The sequence below is a fragment of the Eubalaena glacialis genome, chromosome 1 (assembly GCF_028564815.1).
Source record: "Eubalaena glacialis isolate mEubGla1 chromosome 1, mEubGla1.1.hap2.+ XY, whole genome shotgun sequence".
Classification (NCBI taxonomy): Eukaryota; Metazoa; Chordata; class Mammalia; order Artiodactyla; family Balaenidae; genus Eubalaena; species Eubalaena glacialis.
The window spans coordinates 209,702,858-209,718,950 of record NC_083716.1 but is presented as its reverse complement, the minus strand read 5'-3'; the positions used below and the strand labels follow the sequence as shown (position 1 = coordinate 209,718,950).

General features: G+C 36.8%; 1 protein-coding gene across 2 annotated transcripts in view; it reads right to left on the bottom strand.

Moving 5' to 3' along the window:
- Positions 1-16,093, bottom strand: part of PARD3B (par-3 family cell polarity regulator beta) — a 1,019,383-nt gene that overhangs the window by 371,049 nt on the left and 632,241 nt on the right. For both annotated transcript variants that reach the window (XM_061186691.1, XM_061186699.1), the window contains one exon: positions 8,255-8,299. In XM_061186691.1, coding sequence (XP_061042674.1) covers positions 8,255-8,299 — 45 coding nt within the window. The remainder of the gene's footprint in view (positions 1-8,254; positions 8,300-16,093) is intronic.

The following is a 16,093-nucleotide window of genomic DNA, read 5'->3' as shown; positions in this document are numbered from 1 at the left end:
CCATGCTGGGTTTGGGGAAATTTTGAGGATTTTAATGATAGTTTAGATTATTAAATCAGGCAAAACTGGTAGCAATGAGGTTTGAATTCACAAAGCAAGAGGTTGCTGAAGTAGAAGTCAACAGGTCTGACCAGCTGGGCCTTTGGTGGGGGTGATTTTCCCTGTCTAGGTATCAATCTACTCTTTAAAATAAGTTGGTTGTATTAGACATATATAACTATCCACTTAGTCCTAACTTTCTATAATTTCACCATAAATAGAGAATTGAAAATATAACTGCAAAAGATATGAACATTTTAGTTCAGGGGAAAATTGTAGCTCATTTGTAACTCAACCCTTGAATGCAGTGAATATGTGCATGTGCAGGTGTAAATATATTGTTTCATAGTTTCCCATCCAATTTTGCTTCAATGACTTAAACACATCCCAACATGGGCTACCTATTATCTATAGTGTTTCTTATTTTCTTGACCAGCCTACTGACCAACCCTACAATGCCATTATGTACAGACTTTGACATCATCAAGAAAATTGAGACCATTAACATACTTAATTTCTTACCCCCTCTACCTACAAATTTATCTGTACTACATGCAACCCTGTCACTTTCCCTTCAATCTTGGCTCATCCTCTTCAAAGCCAACTGCTATAAAACTATACTCTTAATCCTATCCCTTTAAAAATTTCCTCTTTCCTCGTTCTTCATTCTCTTACAGATGTCTCTTTCTACTCAGTCAACAAACTTGGTCCAGTGTTTCTCATTAATAACATGAAATAGAACAGCACCACCAACAAAAGACAACTTCTCTTCGCTAGATACATCTCTCTTTTTTCTCTTAATATTAAGCTTCTGGAAAGATCATCTATCCTTGTTTCCACCTCCCGTTCCTCCTCAAGCCACTTCATTTTGAGCCTGCTCTCCTGTTTCCTGTCCAGCAGAAATGATTACCCATGGCCATTTCTCGGTTTCCAAACCCAGTAAAATTTAAGCATCTCCTCAAAACTTGTAACCTTGGGACCGTTTCCTCCTGGAAAATCTTCATCTCCTCATCCTTCAGAGATAGGATCTCTTTACAAAAATATAATTCATCCAGGCCACCACTGAGTCATAACTGGCCCAAGCCTTTTTTTCTATTTACCAAAGAGTGAGCATTGATTCTCTTGGCAACTGCAAAGCCAACTAAACAAACTAGGTGCATCGCTCCTGACACCCTTAGTCATTTCCCAAGATGTGAGCCCTTTGGTCATCTACTCCTTCCTGTGCTGTAGCCTTACACCACTCTGTCCATCTCCCTGTGACCCACCGTCCCACTCTCCCCTCCAGCCCAGACTCCTCCACCTTGCCTTCTCGAATCTCCACTATCCTCCCATGGTTGACAAAATGCTGTTCACTTCCAGCCCCTTCTCTGAAAATTCCCCTTCCTTTTAGCCTTCATTGAAATCTAGCTCTCCACCAAGAATTCTGCTTCTCTCGCAGCCCTCTCATTTGAAGCTGTTCTTTCTCATCCATATCATGCAAGTTGGGAGAGGGCTCAGCTATCTCCTTAGTTTGCATTTCCACGTTCAGGTACATTGTTTCTCTACCCTTATATAAAATCCTGACTCTTTCAGAGCTCATGCTATCCTGCCACACTTCCTTCTATTCCTCTTATCATTCCTTCTATCACCTTCACTCTCACATCATTAATACATGAACACTGCCACAGAGCTTATGAGTTCCCTCTCTGTCTACTCTATTTTCATCTTATCACCGTTGTTATCAAAGGTACTTGCCTCAGGAAACCATTGGCCCAAGGAGGATAAGAGACACAGGCAGAAAACCTGGACCTGAACTACAGGTTAGAGCCAAGCCTGGCCAAACACTTCTGAGATCGGCAAGTCCCAGCCCACCTGAAGATACGTGATCAAGAAATAAATGTTGGGATTTCCTGGTGGCACAATGGTTGAGAATCTGCCTGCCAATGCAGGGGACACAGGTTCGAGCCCTGGTCTGAGAGGATCCCACATGCTGCGGAGCAACTAGGCCCGTGAGCCACAATTACTGAGCCTGTGCTCCGCAACAAGAGAGGCCGCGATAGTGAGAGGCCCACGCACCGCGATGAAGAGTGGCCCCTGGTTGCCACAACCAGAGAAAGCCCTCGCACAGAAACAAAGACCCAGCACAGCCATAAATAAATAAATAAACAAATACTTTAAAGACCTCTGTTATAAAAAAAAAAAAATCTCCAGCCTTTTAAAAAAAAAAAAAGAAATAAATGTTAACTGTTGGTTTTATTACGTAGCATGGTTATAGCAAGAGTTGACTGATACACTGATAATCAAATTGGATCCTCTTTCTCACTTACCCGCTAAGTTTGATTAAAAAACAAACAAACAACAACATTCAAGGCTTTATTCTCTAAATATTTCTTACTTTTCTTTCCTTAATTTAATCACTTAAATTTATGCCCACATCATCTCTTATCTGGACTACTGCAGTGGTCTTTTTAACTATTCTTGCCTTTAAAAAAAAAAAAATGCTTTCAAGTCCCCACAACAACCAGAGTGATATCACTAGACTATAAAACTGACCACTCCCCTTCTTTAATCTGTTTAGATTCTCTGAGCCTGTAGGATAAAATTCACATTCTTTCATTTGGTAGGCGTTCCCCATGATCTAATCTCTGCCTTCTTGCTTAACCTCGTAGCATGTCACTCTCCCCTTTGCACTCCTGCCATGCCGAATTGCTTACAGTTTCTGGAACACACCATGAAGTTTCATGTTTTCACAACTTTCCATGTGCCTGGAAAGTGTTAGCTCAGTGACCTTTTCTATTCCTCAAACTTCTATTTATCTTTCAGATCCTGCTATGAAAGCACTTCCTTTCTGACACATGTCACTTTGTATCTCCAGTGCTTAAAACTTAATACCTGTTACAAAGTGGGTATTTAATAAACATGAGTGGAACAGAAATAGTTTTGAAAGTTGATTTATAAAAAAATGTAGTATCTATCTACTCATGAAATTTAGAAATGCACACACCTACACCATATTTGAATAGTAAATAACCTTATCTCACAATATATTTCTTTCTAATTTGATTTGATTGATTTGATTCTTTGAAATTTAGCGGATAGAGTAATCACTAACATTTTGCAATATAGGAGACACTAAGGTTGCTTCATAATCAAGTTTCTATAGAAAGAATCCTAGATGTATCATTAATTTTTTTCTAAAGAAAACATCCTGAATCCCATGGAAATGTAACCCAAGGCTGAAGCATGTGGGAAATGTATACTTTTTTTGTGTCTAAAGCTATAGTTATCCAACATAACACATGACAGAAGCTTAGAAAATACCCAATAAAAATGTTTGTCCAAATAGATAACCATGCAGTATTACCTTAACCAACTGATGAGGAAAGAAACAGAGTTCAAATCCACTACCCACTTACTCTATGATTTTAGTTCCTCATCAACAATAACAATGAAAAGTCATAAAAAACAGTAATTCAATTAGAAGACCCAGATATGAAAAGTGATCATGGTTGGTGCTCCAAAATTTAAATGCATATTTTAACTTAGATATTCTATAAAAGTATGGAACACTAAGACTCAACAAAATTTATGAAATGTCATTTAATAACCCATTACTCTTAAAGTGACTATCCATTCACCTTATGTTTTATCTTGTCTTTTGCAAAGATTCAGCAATTTCTTTAGCTACATTTGAACATTCTAGATTTGAAGTTTACACACAATGCATCTATTTATTTATTTATTTGGCCGCACCGTGTAGCATGCAGGATCTTGTTCCCCGACCAGGGACTGAACCTGTGTCCCCGGCATTAGGAGCGCAGGGTCTTAACCACTGGACTGCCAGGGAAGTCCCTACACACAATGCATTTAAAGCAGAATGTATGTTCTGTCAAGTTAGTAACTTGCATGTTAAGCTCTCAGCCTTTGCTGTAAGACACGTATCACATGCACATTTCCTATAACTTATGCATAATACGTGTACATCACATGCATATTTTTTCTCATACACCTCTTGGCCCACACATTCACGTGCACATGCATGCAGAGAAACAAAGGCACAAATGATCAGATCTGATGTTTTTCTCTTGCTCACTGAATTACCATAGAGAAATTACACCTACTGTGTTCCTGGTTTAGCTAGCTGAGGTTATAAAAAGTAAGTAATGATTTATAGGATATCTTGATATGTGGGTCATGCCTTCCAACTAGATTGTGTCTTACTCCTATATTCTTCTCAGTTCCTGAGATTGTGAGGTGTTAGGCACATGCTGGTGGAATATAAAGTGTCCAAATTCATGGGCTCTGCCACACCGCATCTGGGTTTCTATCCTAACGCTAAGAGTTACCAACTGGGAGAACAAGGACTTATGCCTTGAGCTTCAGCTTCTTCATTAGCAAAATGTGTTGAGATACCAACCGTACTTAGTGGCTGCAAGGCACCTCGGCTGGAGAGATGTCCCCCTAGACTGTTAATGAATACTTGCTCATGAATTGATAAACTCATCTCAGAAAAGGTCTGGACTTACTGCCAACCATTACTTTTACAGACTTGCCTGTTTTACAGTTATATAGACAGGTGTTTGAGACTATAAGAAATTTAAATAGAAATAGGAAAGCTTTTTAGTCCATTTTGCTAATTAATATGTCAGAGCTCATAAAGAAGGACTCATCGGCTTTCTTCAGTACTGCATCATCTTAAAGAGCTGGGTCAGCAAAGATCTCTGCAGACAGTCAATACATATTAAAACCATTCTAAGCAGTAAATCAAAACAAAAAAATACGAAGGCACATTTTAAAAAAGTAAAATTTATAAGTCCTTTCTGTCTGAATGCTGAGGAGCATTAAACTATTGGTTTAAGTGTCAGTTCAGTACATAGGGGAAAAAAAGGACTCCTTCTCGGACATACTTTATGAGTCTGTGTATAGCCAAAATTAAAGCATAATGTAAAAAGAAAAAAGGTTATGACAAATCTGATGTCATTTTTCTCTGGATTCTAATGTTCCCTCAGAATATTTGTCATTTTAAAAAATGGTTTTATTGTTTAAAATATACATTTTGCTGAAGTTATTTCCCCTGTGCATTGCTAGGATTTGAGTTTTGTCAGAATTCAATTAGTGAGATAGTTAGGGAAAGAGGTGAAAGACAGCTTTTTGGTTTTTCAAGGCTCTCTGAAACTTATGATTTTTTTTTAAAGGAACCAAACAAAAAGCATTTTGCTCCTAACTTCTCTATGGTAGGTCTCACCATCCCATAAACATTAATACCTCTTATATGTGGAAGAGGACCCCATAAGATTATAAACAGGAGTACCAGCCTGCCATTTTCCTTGCCAAGGTATGAGATGCAATGCACTGCCAGGGGTAGCCCCTGAGGTAGATTATTAGAGAAATCTCAAGAATACTGGATTGATTCCAGAAGAGGTGAGGGAATACTACATTTTGGGCCAAAAATGTTAGAAAGATTTATCTTACCTAAGAATTTGATTTGATCTGAGCTCTGAGGAATCAACCATTTAAAGAATAAGCCAAGGAAACAGTGCCAAAAATATTGTCACAAATTTGGGAAGTACCCAAGCCAGACCAACAGATGGAACTTGGCATGAAATGGCTCTCTACACACTAAGTAGCTGACTCAGAAGAAATTTTAACTCAGATGAATTTATTAGAATGTTGAATATCATCCTAAATAAGAGGATGGATGGTAGATTTAGGTCAGCACATAAAATTTAATTTAACTTCCTGATGGTCTTGGGTAGTGGGAAAGAGGCCCACATTTCTATAATTTAAAAGAGACAGAGGGAGATATTCTTTCTTCTTAGCAAAAGAGATATCACTTTTTCACCTGAAAATTCTGGAGAAAGGATTTGGGGAAGAGAAAGGTGAAATAAAAAGAAGCTGACATTGGCGAGATAAGTATGAATGATCAGGGCACGTTGCACATTACAATCCAAACTTGCAACTTGCTTAGTGGTCTAGACTGTAGCAGATGGAGACTATAGTTCTATGTTAGGTGAATGTTAAAAATGACTGAAACAGGTTGCCAGAATCAAAAGGACCCTTAATTCTCTTTCACTGTCGTCACCACCAAAGCCTAATGGGAAAATGCTCTACCCAAGTGTAGCCCACACAGGGAGTTGCACTTTATGGGAGGGATGGGTTCTTGAGGAGAATTATAATTCAAGACCTTAATAGCATCTTTTTCTTTCATGCTGCTTTTTATTTTCTCAGTACTGTCTCTAACGTTTTATAGGTGCTCTCATTTAATTTAAGTCTAGAGCACACAATTTGAGGTGACTGGTTAGCCCTCTTCACTGTGTTTTATCATATGCCACTTTGGCTCCAAAGTTATCAACTTTCTGGTTGTTTTCAGCATTCGCCCCAGTTCCACAGAGAGCCAATGAAAAATTTGATGATGTTGTGATAGGATATAAAAGTACTTAAAATATAAGAATAGTGAATACTGTAATAATAGTTCATTAGTAACAAAAATCTTATTTAAAACATCTGATGTATTTCAACAGTTTGATTCATGGGATATGAAGACCATTAGTATTATTTCTATTACCAGCTAAAACAACTCTGCCATGTGAACCTTACAGTTAACCTGACTGACAGCTTTAAAATTATGCCATTTTTAACATTTTTCTTTTAATTTGGAAGATTATTTCAATTTTTATGTTTAGAGTACTTCTTTACTACTATCTTTATTTCACACTACATAAAAATATATCATTAAAATGTACCTAAAATACTATAGCAATATACCAAGATAATGTTTGCCTTTAAAAAGAGTGACAATGATTTTTAGTTACTGGCTAACAGTAGTTTGTTTGGAAATGAAGTAAGATTTGATTCCCTGGAAAAAGCCAGAAACTTTATTATTTGTTCTCAAAAACAAAATTGATACACATTCTTAAAAAAATGCTTCTACTTCTTACCTTGAAGCCCATCCCAGTATGTAAATAGGTTTTTATCTTCAAGTATTAATATGTGTAAGAGAGCTAAGGACAAGAAGTACCAGGCCTTTAAGTGGAACATAATGTAGGCTATCGTTGGAGTACCTTGGCCATGAGAACTTCCTTCTCAGACTCTGAAAAATATTTCCAGTAGTAGAGAATTTAATGGACGAGGATGATGGGAACAAGCAGCATGGGGCAATTTATCACTCCCTCAGAAATCTTTTCTTTCACAGTGATCTAACCTCTTAGGCTCTTTATTAGGAGGGGCAGAAAAGAAAACATCTAAGAGTTGTGAACCAGACCTTCCCTGCTGTTATCACTAGTGAATCTGGAGAAAGAAGAAAAGGAAAAAAAAATCATAATCTTGCCCTGGAACATGATGGAAGTAACGAGGCATCAAGGCCACTTACTGCTGAGAACATAATTGGCCCATAAACACAGGCGATGCTTGGTGATGGGAACGACTTCTTTGTTTCAGAAATGAAGGGATGCCAACAAATCATAACCCTCCTGTTGTTTGGAGTGGCATTTCTAAGAGTAAAATGGATAGTTTCCCCCCACCCTTACAAGAAAGGGATTACTGCTGTATTTACTAGCTTAGTAGCTTTAAGTGTTTTCAACTAATGTGAATAAATGATGCTGAAGAAAGGGCAAAGGAATAGAAGGTAGGTCATTTGGCAATGAAGGAAAAGCTTGGATTTTAGACCTGAAGGTATCTCACACAAAACAGAGAAAGAACCTGGAGACCCTCAGAGTCCTTGTGGACTTCCTAGGGCACCTCCAGGGAGCTCATTCATGAGTCTAAAGAAAGAGAATACAGTCATCTCAGGCCCAATCCCCTTTGGTGACAGGCAAAAAAATGATTCTTTTTTGAGAAGGAAGAAATGGCCACGTTTTTCTTATTCTGGAATTCTTTGTCCTGCCACTTTAATGTGAGAGTCATCATGGAAAAGAATTTCAAACTTTCTTGGGTTTTCTTTGTAATTTTTTGTTATTCTAAGTGTTCAGCTGGCATACAGGTTAAAGATTTTGGGTTTTATAATTATTTTTTTGGAAACCTTTCTTCCTTCTTCTCAAACATTTGAGTCAGCATACATTATGCCACTATACACAAGGCCAAGCAATAATTCACCTCTGTGGAAGTCAGAGACATCTCATATATTAATTAGCAAGTCTTTCAGTGATGAGTGGATGGAAACAGGTTCCATCTGCTACTCAAACACAGCCAGAGATTTCCAGGAAGGAGAATATAAAGTCAGTTACAAGGAATTTCTTACCCGATTTGTGTCCAGCCAATGAATGGACTTTGCTTTCATCTGGCACTGCAAAGAAATTAAAGAGACAAGGATCAGACCTGCTTGTATATCAGCCATTTTTTGAACAATAAATTAATATAGGTTTGTAATAAGTGAAATCTTTTACTGGCAAAGATTTGAGAAAACATTTTCCCCAGCCTGCCTGGGGCACCTCATTTCTATTGGTACATAATTTAAAGACAGTTATGAAGAAATATATGTACATTAAAACTTCTGTGAATAGGATTTCATTCTTTTAAAAAATTTCTAATACTTTCAGTTCTTTTATCTGGGCTGTTGTTTCTGTATCCGCAAAAACAGAAAAACTCAAGAATCTAGAGCTGTATAATATATAATAAAACTCTTTGAGCATGACAGCAATATATCTAATCCCCAAGGATCAGACTTCTATATCTGGACAAAATGGAGCAAAAGGGAACAAACTTACAATTCCTCCTGAAAAAAAATTTCTAAAATAGACGAAACATGAAACAATGGCATTCAAGAGATTAGACATCAGGCAACAGAGGACAGTGCCTCTTGAGAGGTGGAAAACAGGTGGGGTGACTCCCGCCATTGCTACAGCTTACTGTCTGGAGAAAGTTTCCAGGTTGCGGTGCAGGAAGGGGAACATAGGCAGAGCCCAGGGATATCCCAGCCTGAGGACATGAAGCTGGAGGTCCAGGGAAACCAAGGCAGACAGAGTTTAGGTCAGGGAATTGGAGAGAAGAGAGGTATTCAGAAATCTTTCTGAGATCTGCAAAGGATCCCCTCAGGTATTTAATTAATTGCTGATGATCGCATGCATGTGAGGAAACTACCCAAGACCTGGGACAGAACCACCCCAAAGGGGAAAGAGCACAGTGTTCAAAGTTTACACAAGGTTGGGAGTAAAGTTCCTATTCCCAATACCCAGAGTGAAAAACTTCAAAATTCAGGGGCATCCATTAGAATAGGAAGAAGAATCCTGCTTCAGCAGTGGATAAAATTTTAGATGAACACAGCTCTGATGAAATGGATACAATTTTGAAAGCCACAAATTACCAAAGCTTATATAGGAAGAAAGAGATCATCTAATAGCCCTATAGTTTGTTTTTTAATCGATTTGTATTGAAAGTTAAAAACTTTCCCAGAATGAAAACTCTAGACCCAGCTGATTTCCTGATGAATTCTACCAAACATTTAAGGAAGAAATAATACCAGTTCTACAGAAATTCTTTCAGAAAATTTAGAGGAGGGAATATTTCCCAACTCATTCTATGAGGCTACCATTACCTTGATGTTAATACCAAGCAAAGACGTTATATGAAAGCTACTAACCAATATCTCTCATGAACAAAGAGGCCAAGTTCTAAATCCTTAAGCAACTCTGCATGGATTATCACTTCAATATTCAACAACAGCTGTTCAGTATTCACCATATGTCATTGTCTACATTAGTCTATAAAACTCTGGTGGCTCAAGGGTAGAAGCAAGGTGAGGGGAACTCTGCCAACAAGGAGGACCTCTTCCATTTTCCCAAATACGAGATTGGTCTCAGAGTAATAAGCTCCTCCTTCCTTTACCTACAACATTCAGTCATATTTCATTGACTCAGTTATTATACAAAAATCTTCCTAAATCTTCCCATACCCACCTAGTCCTCCTTTCCTAAGCTATTTCTTTATTTTCTAGACAAAAGCACTACATATTTGTGATTTTCCTGGTATTAACTGCTTAAAAATCTTGTTGGACTTTTCTTCGTGTTTCCAGTTGGAGATGTCAATCCATATGTATCAGGCTCCAGTTGTGGGCCAAATTCTGTCTTTCCCAGGTCTGAAAAAATATACAGTGGAATCTATAGTACAAATGAAAAAATATTGGAAAACAATGATGGTGACTAAAAAAATAATACTAGAAGCTAATACTGAGTACTTGTAATATACAAGTTCTACCCTATACTCTTTATAGCTATTAATTCATTTAATGCTCACAGTAACCTGTAAAGATAGCTATTATTATCTTGACAGATAAAGAAACTGCGGCACATCTTGTAAGCGGAGGAGCCAGAGCTTAAACATGGCACTTTTAATCACTCTACTATACTTGTGATGAATCATAGAAGAGTTGTTATATTTTTCAGATTATTGATAACATGAATTAAATGTAAGAAAACACTTGACAAACACCCGTATGTTAGAACACTATTACCCTTTTAATTTGAATATATGTTATTAATAGAAATCTTTCTATGTTGACCAATATTAACGTGTTAGCTATAAATTTGTTTAACATGTTCAGAAATCTACAGTTCTAATAGGTTCAAGCTAAAATAATTCATCTCCATTACACAGATAAGAAATCATCTGAGTTAAAATCTTGACCTAGATACTTACTGGTTACCTGCAATTTATTTTAACTTTCTGTGCCTCAGTCTCATCATATATAAAATGAGGTTGATATTGCTTTCCCCATAGGTTTAGAGTGAAGATTATTTGTGTAAGTTTATGCAAAATACTTAAAAGATCACATAGTAAGTGCTTAATAAATATTAGTTATTAGATCATTAATGATAAACTAAATAGAGTTAATTTACATTAGATGTTACAGAATAACATAATAGCTAATAATGGGACAGATGTGGATTGAATTCAAGATTTATCAGGCAGGTTACTAAGCTCCTTTAAACCTTAGTTTCCCCATGTGAAAAATGAGATAAAAACACTGTACAAGGAGTTGTGAGAACTGAATGAAATAAATGTAAAAAAGCACTTAGCACAGTTCCAGGTACATGTTTCTCAATAAATGAAAACTTTTGATAAATGGAAACTGAGAGTGGTAAAGGTTGTGAATTTAATGATGGTGGTGGTGCGTATGATTTAACTTGCCTAGGATTATAAAGGAATAGGCAGGGCACAATGTACTTTCAATTGCTATCTCATGGATAATCCAATAACCACAGCAGGTTTTACCTCCCGGTTTACATGGCTCCCAGTTCATCTTGTAGTGGAAGAAAGGCAAAGGAAATATGGTATTCAGACTACATACATGATTTTATTTTGTGCAGTTATTCTGAAAAAGGAATTCACACAAGGGTAGGGTCTTATTTTTTGTTTTTGTCTTTTTTTTTTTTAACAGACATAAGTTATCCCATAAAATCTAAGGCAATTTAAGTACTGCAAATTCCCTTGCCATGTTAGGTTGAACATGGTAACTTAACTTTTTGGCTGAATACTATCTACTATTTTTAGTAAGAATACTAATTATTTTAATTAACAATTTGAAATTCTTTAGAATACTACCAAACTATTTCAAAAAACAGTGTAGAACATCCAAATGGGTGATGGGCATAAAAATTAGGGGTCTTTCTCCAAAATATTCACTGACACAGATGTCTATCTTGAGGACAGAAGATAAATGAATAAACATCATAGAAAATAGAGGGAACTGTAATGACTTAATTAATAGAATACATTTTACTTAAAAGGTTAAATTGGGAACAATCATCTTTTATGCACATGCTTAGTGCTGGGAAGTGATTTAAATAACAGTAGCAAATGAGAAAATGAGGTAAAATTATACATACCACCAAGCTTTTTTAAAAACTGACAAGTGTTATAATTAATACTCAACTTCTTTTATAACTCACATTACCTTAAAGCTACTATAAAGTTTCCGCTCAGGGCTGGAGCTTAAGTCTAGTCATTTCCTGCATACTATTTAGATAGCACAGCAATTGGAACAGTAGCAATATTAATATGATAGCTATGTCATTTTAAACAAAGAGCTTATTTACAAGAGGTTGAAAATGAGTGAGCCTGGTGTGGGAAAGGTCTTCCATTCCAAAATGGTAAGTAAGGTATCAAAAGTGTCAAGTAAGAGAGTGTTGATGGAGCAGGAGCCAAAATTTCTTGTTCTGGTTCTAATGACAGATTGTTTTCTCTTCCTTTCTTTCTTCTCCCCACCTCTCCCTCCCTCCCCCCCACTTCCTTCCCTCTTCCCTTACCTACTTACCTACCTACCTACCTTCCTTCCTTCCTTCCTTCCTTCCAGTTTCTAGAGGATATTATATTCCCTTTCTTATCCTTCAGTTTCCAAGGATTGGTACTATTTGCTCTTGATTACTTTAAAGAGTTATTATAGTAATTGAAGAGGTATTAGGGAAATGTTGAATCCTTCTGAAGATGAAATTCACAGACATTTTTATTACATTCTTAGAGGGCACTGTGGACTTGTCCCTCTTGAGATTTCTCTAGATTTATTTAGATAATGGGATTTCTATTAAGCTCCTGCTTCCTGGCATTCAACTCAAGATCAATGGACACTATTTGATTTAATTACCATAAGGTTTTTCATAAGGAGGACGCTCTTTGGCTTGGATGTTTGTTAATTTCCTGGTGCATCCTCTGGTTCAGGAAGACTTGCTCAGGAGACACAGCACCCTGTGGGCCTATGTTTCCAGTTATTTTGGTTGTAGACCTTTGAAGCTAATCAAAGGTCTACCAACTACCCAACACCAGTGGAACCTTTTTAAAAGGTGTGGATAAACGCACAGTGTCTTTTGGCTTAATTTCAACCAGGTTCATTGTTAGAGTTGAGAGAAGCCATAAAGAAAGAAAATATGGGAAGAAAATCTGTGAAAAATATGGTACTCCGAGAACTTATTAGTGGCACACATTAAAGTGCATACACTACTTACATATATTGGCTTCCTGGTAGGATATATTTATATTAATACAGTGATCACTTAAAGTGTTTTATTCTTTTGTCAAGCCTTCTTATACTCTTCAAATGCATTCTCACTGGGGGAAAATAATCCCCTTGCTTATTGATAGCATTTGATACGAATTTTGTAAGTGACTATTAGGGACTGCACTTGCTGAATAAAACTTTGCAGAACAGTGGCAGATTTGGTGAGTTAATGGGCCCCATAGGCTCTTCTTATGCTGACAGAAGATGGTATATTGCTAACATGCACAAATCTCTTTAGATAAAAATTGCCACCAGCTACAGTTATTCTTTTTGAGAATGCCAACACTATGTCACGAATGGGGAATATGCAAATGTGTTCAGATTCCCACTACTTCATATTGAGATACTTTGATGCAAAGCAGCATTCTAAAACATGATGCAATGCTGGTCTTTCACATAGACAGCTCTATCTCATTTAACTTTTGATTTCCCTGTCTTTGGCATAATAGAGACTGCAGTTTTGAAGATGATGATTGGCACAATAAAAATCTATCTTCTAATGAGGCCATAAACACTTCTCTTTGGATAGTTTACTAGGAAACGAAATATCAAAGAATTCCTTAATGGTTAATAAACTTGTTTCTAAAAGTTGTTCCTTCAAAATTAAAAAAAAAAATTGATGTAGTTGACAATATAAAGAATCAATTTTCTTCTCTTTTAGCAGATCAGTTTCCGTGCCACTGATTGATTTCCAGAATTTGTAAGGAACACAAACCTGTTTCAAGTTGTAAATTAAGTTCCTTTCTTAGCAACCATGAACTATTACTGCATTAATTTATAGTGTTTTCTTATGTCAATGACTATTTGGCATACTGCTTCTCCTTAGGGAGACTTTTTGAGTTTTCAGTGCTATAAATTCTTATGTGTTGAAAAATTCTTCCATCTCTCGGAAAAAAAGTGAAACACAAAAACAAAATAAGTCTTTTGCTGAAAAAGGGGCTAGGCGATCAGTACAATATAATGACATAAATGTTTATCTCACCATCTCCCCCAAAGCACCCTGTTCATCCCCGGATGTGTTGGTGCTCTGACAATACGCTAATCAGAACACAACAGCTGAAGTTTTCTTCTAACGTTATAGAGCATCTTCCAGCCAGGCTGCCACAGGACAAAAATGAGGGACCCATTCCCTCATCATTATCCAACTATTCATATGTTCACAGCTTTTCAGTGAGCTCCTCAGAATTCTTTTTTTTTTTGCCCACGCATCATGCAGAATGCAGGATCTTAGTTCCCCGACCAGGGATTGAACCTGGGCCCCTTGCAGTGGAAGCACAGAGTCCTAACCACTAGACCGCCAGGGAATTCCCTTTCTTTCTCCATGAATCTTAGGAGAGCTTCAATCTAAAGTTAGGAAAATCCAATACTTTCCTTATGTTCTTATACTATTGTCTTTATCTCATTAAAGAGCATTGGAAAACCCAAAACATGCCTTCATAAATTCATTGATTCATTTGTCTTGAATCTACTCAATAAGCACTTTCTTTCTGAAAAGAATCAGACACTCAAGCCTGGGGTTTAATGAGGAGATACAAATAAATAATGTATTGATACAATGTAATGTAATAAATAGTATAATAAAGCAAGAAGGATATGTGTTAGGGATATAGTAGACAGTCACACAGACACGAGGATTCACAAAAATAATAAAGGTTTTCGGTGACGGAGTACTTGAACCAATACACCTGGGACACTTTTTGTTCATGGCAAGGCAGCAGCATGATAAGAGTGAAAGAGCTCCAGCTTTGCTGTTAAAGGGACCTGGATTCTGACACTAATTACATGTGTGACCATGGACTAATTACTTAGTCTTTTACAATCTTACTGAACTTATTTGTAAAATGTAGATAATGCCCCCTACCACAGAGTATGAGACAACCTAGAGGATATAAAAACTTATCTTGGAATCTAGCAGAAGCAAGTGTTTAAAGATGGATTATACCTGCCTTTCACACACCACCACTTCTGCTAGGTGCTCTGCACTCTATCACATCATAAGTATGTTTTTGAACAGGTCGTGCAACTTCATGCATCTGTACAATATTATATACACAGCACATGGAATTTCTTCTGACTTACAATGAAAATTCATCCATTCTCCTGTTAGGCAAACATGCTTTAAGACCCCATTCAAATGTCATCTTCTCCAGGTCATCTTCTCATGTCTCCAGGCTGAGCTTCAGGACCAAAGTAATTTGTAAATATCTCAATTATTTGTGTATGGGTCTGTTTCACATTAAACACGAGCACCTTAAGGAAGGGATATGTCTTGTTTTTCCTTGTTAGCCTGGAATCATGCCCACCCCCTCGTAGGTACTCATTAATGTTTGCTGAGTGAATGAATGCAACATTTGTATGAGTAAAGAAAGGAAGCAGCAATTTGGATACGTCCATTCAGCAAAATGTTCTAGACCAATGAATGTGAAATATATTCATCGTGGTATACATATGGTTCTATGAATGTTGTAACAAAAATGTGTATAAACCTAGTAAAATTCTTGTGGTGCAATTTGCAGACACGCTCCTGGCAAGGAAAGGGTGACTGGAAGAAGGTGACTGGAATTCAAACCTGGGATAGGTCTAAATAAAGACCACAACATGGTAGAACTGTTTGTTATAAACTCACATATTTTGAGTAGTGAACTGTAGAAAAAAAAATAATTGGTAGTCTAGTCACAACTCACTGTGTATCTCTAATAAGTAGGTTATTAGTGTTTATGAATTTACTTTTGGGCTTGCTGGCACTCTTCTCACTGTTGTTCCCCACATGGTAATGACACTTGAAAGAGCAACTCATTCTGTGTACAGAAAATATCACATTACATTAACAACAATACTGAATACTTGGTACAGAGGGTACTCCTTTCAGTACACAAATGTTATGAGTTTTCAAAGCTGTAAATAGAGTAAATAGATGTCTTTTTGTTACATCACAATTTCAGACAAAAACAGAAAACTCACTAACTTTAAAAACTGCTTCTACAAAGTATTGAAACATTAAAATATTTATAACATATGTGTAAGATATAATGGACAAAAATAAAGCAAACACTGTGTATCAACCAATAGGTTTGAGAAAAGAATATTAGT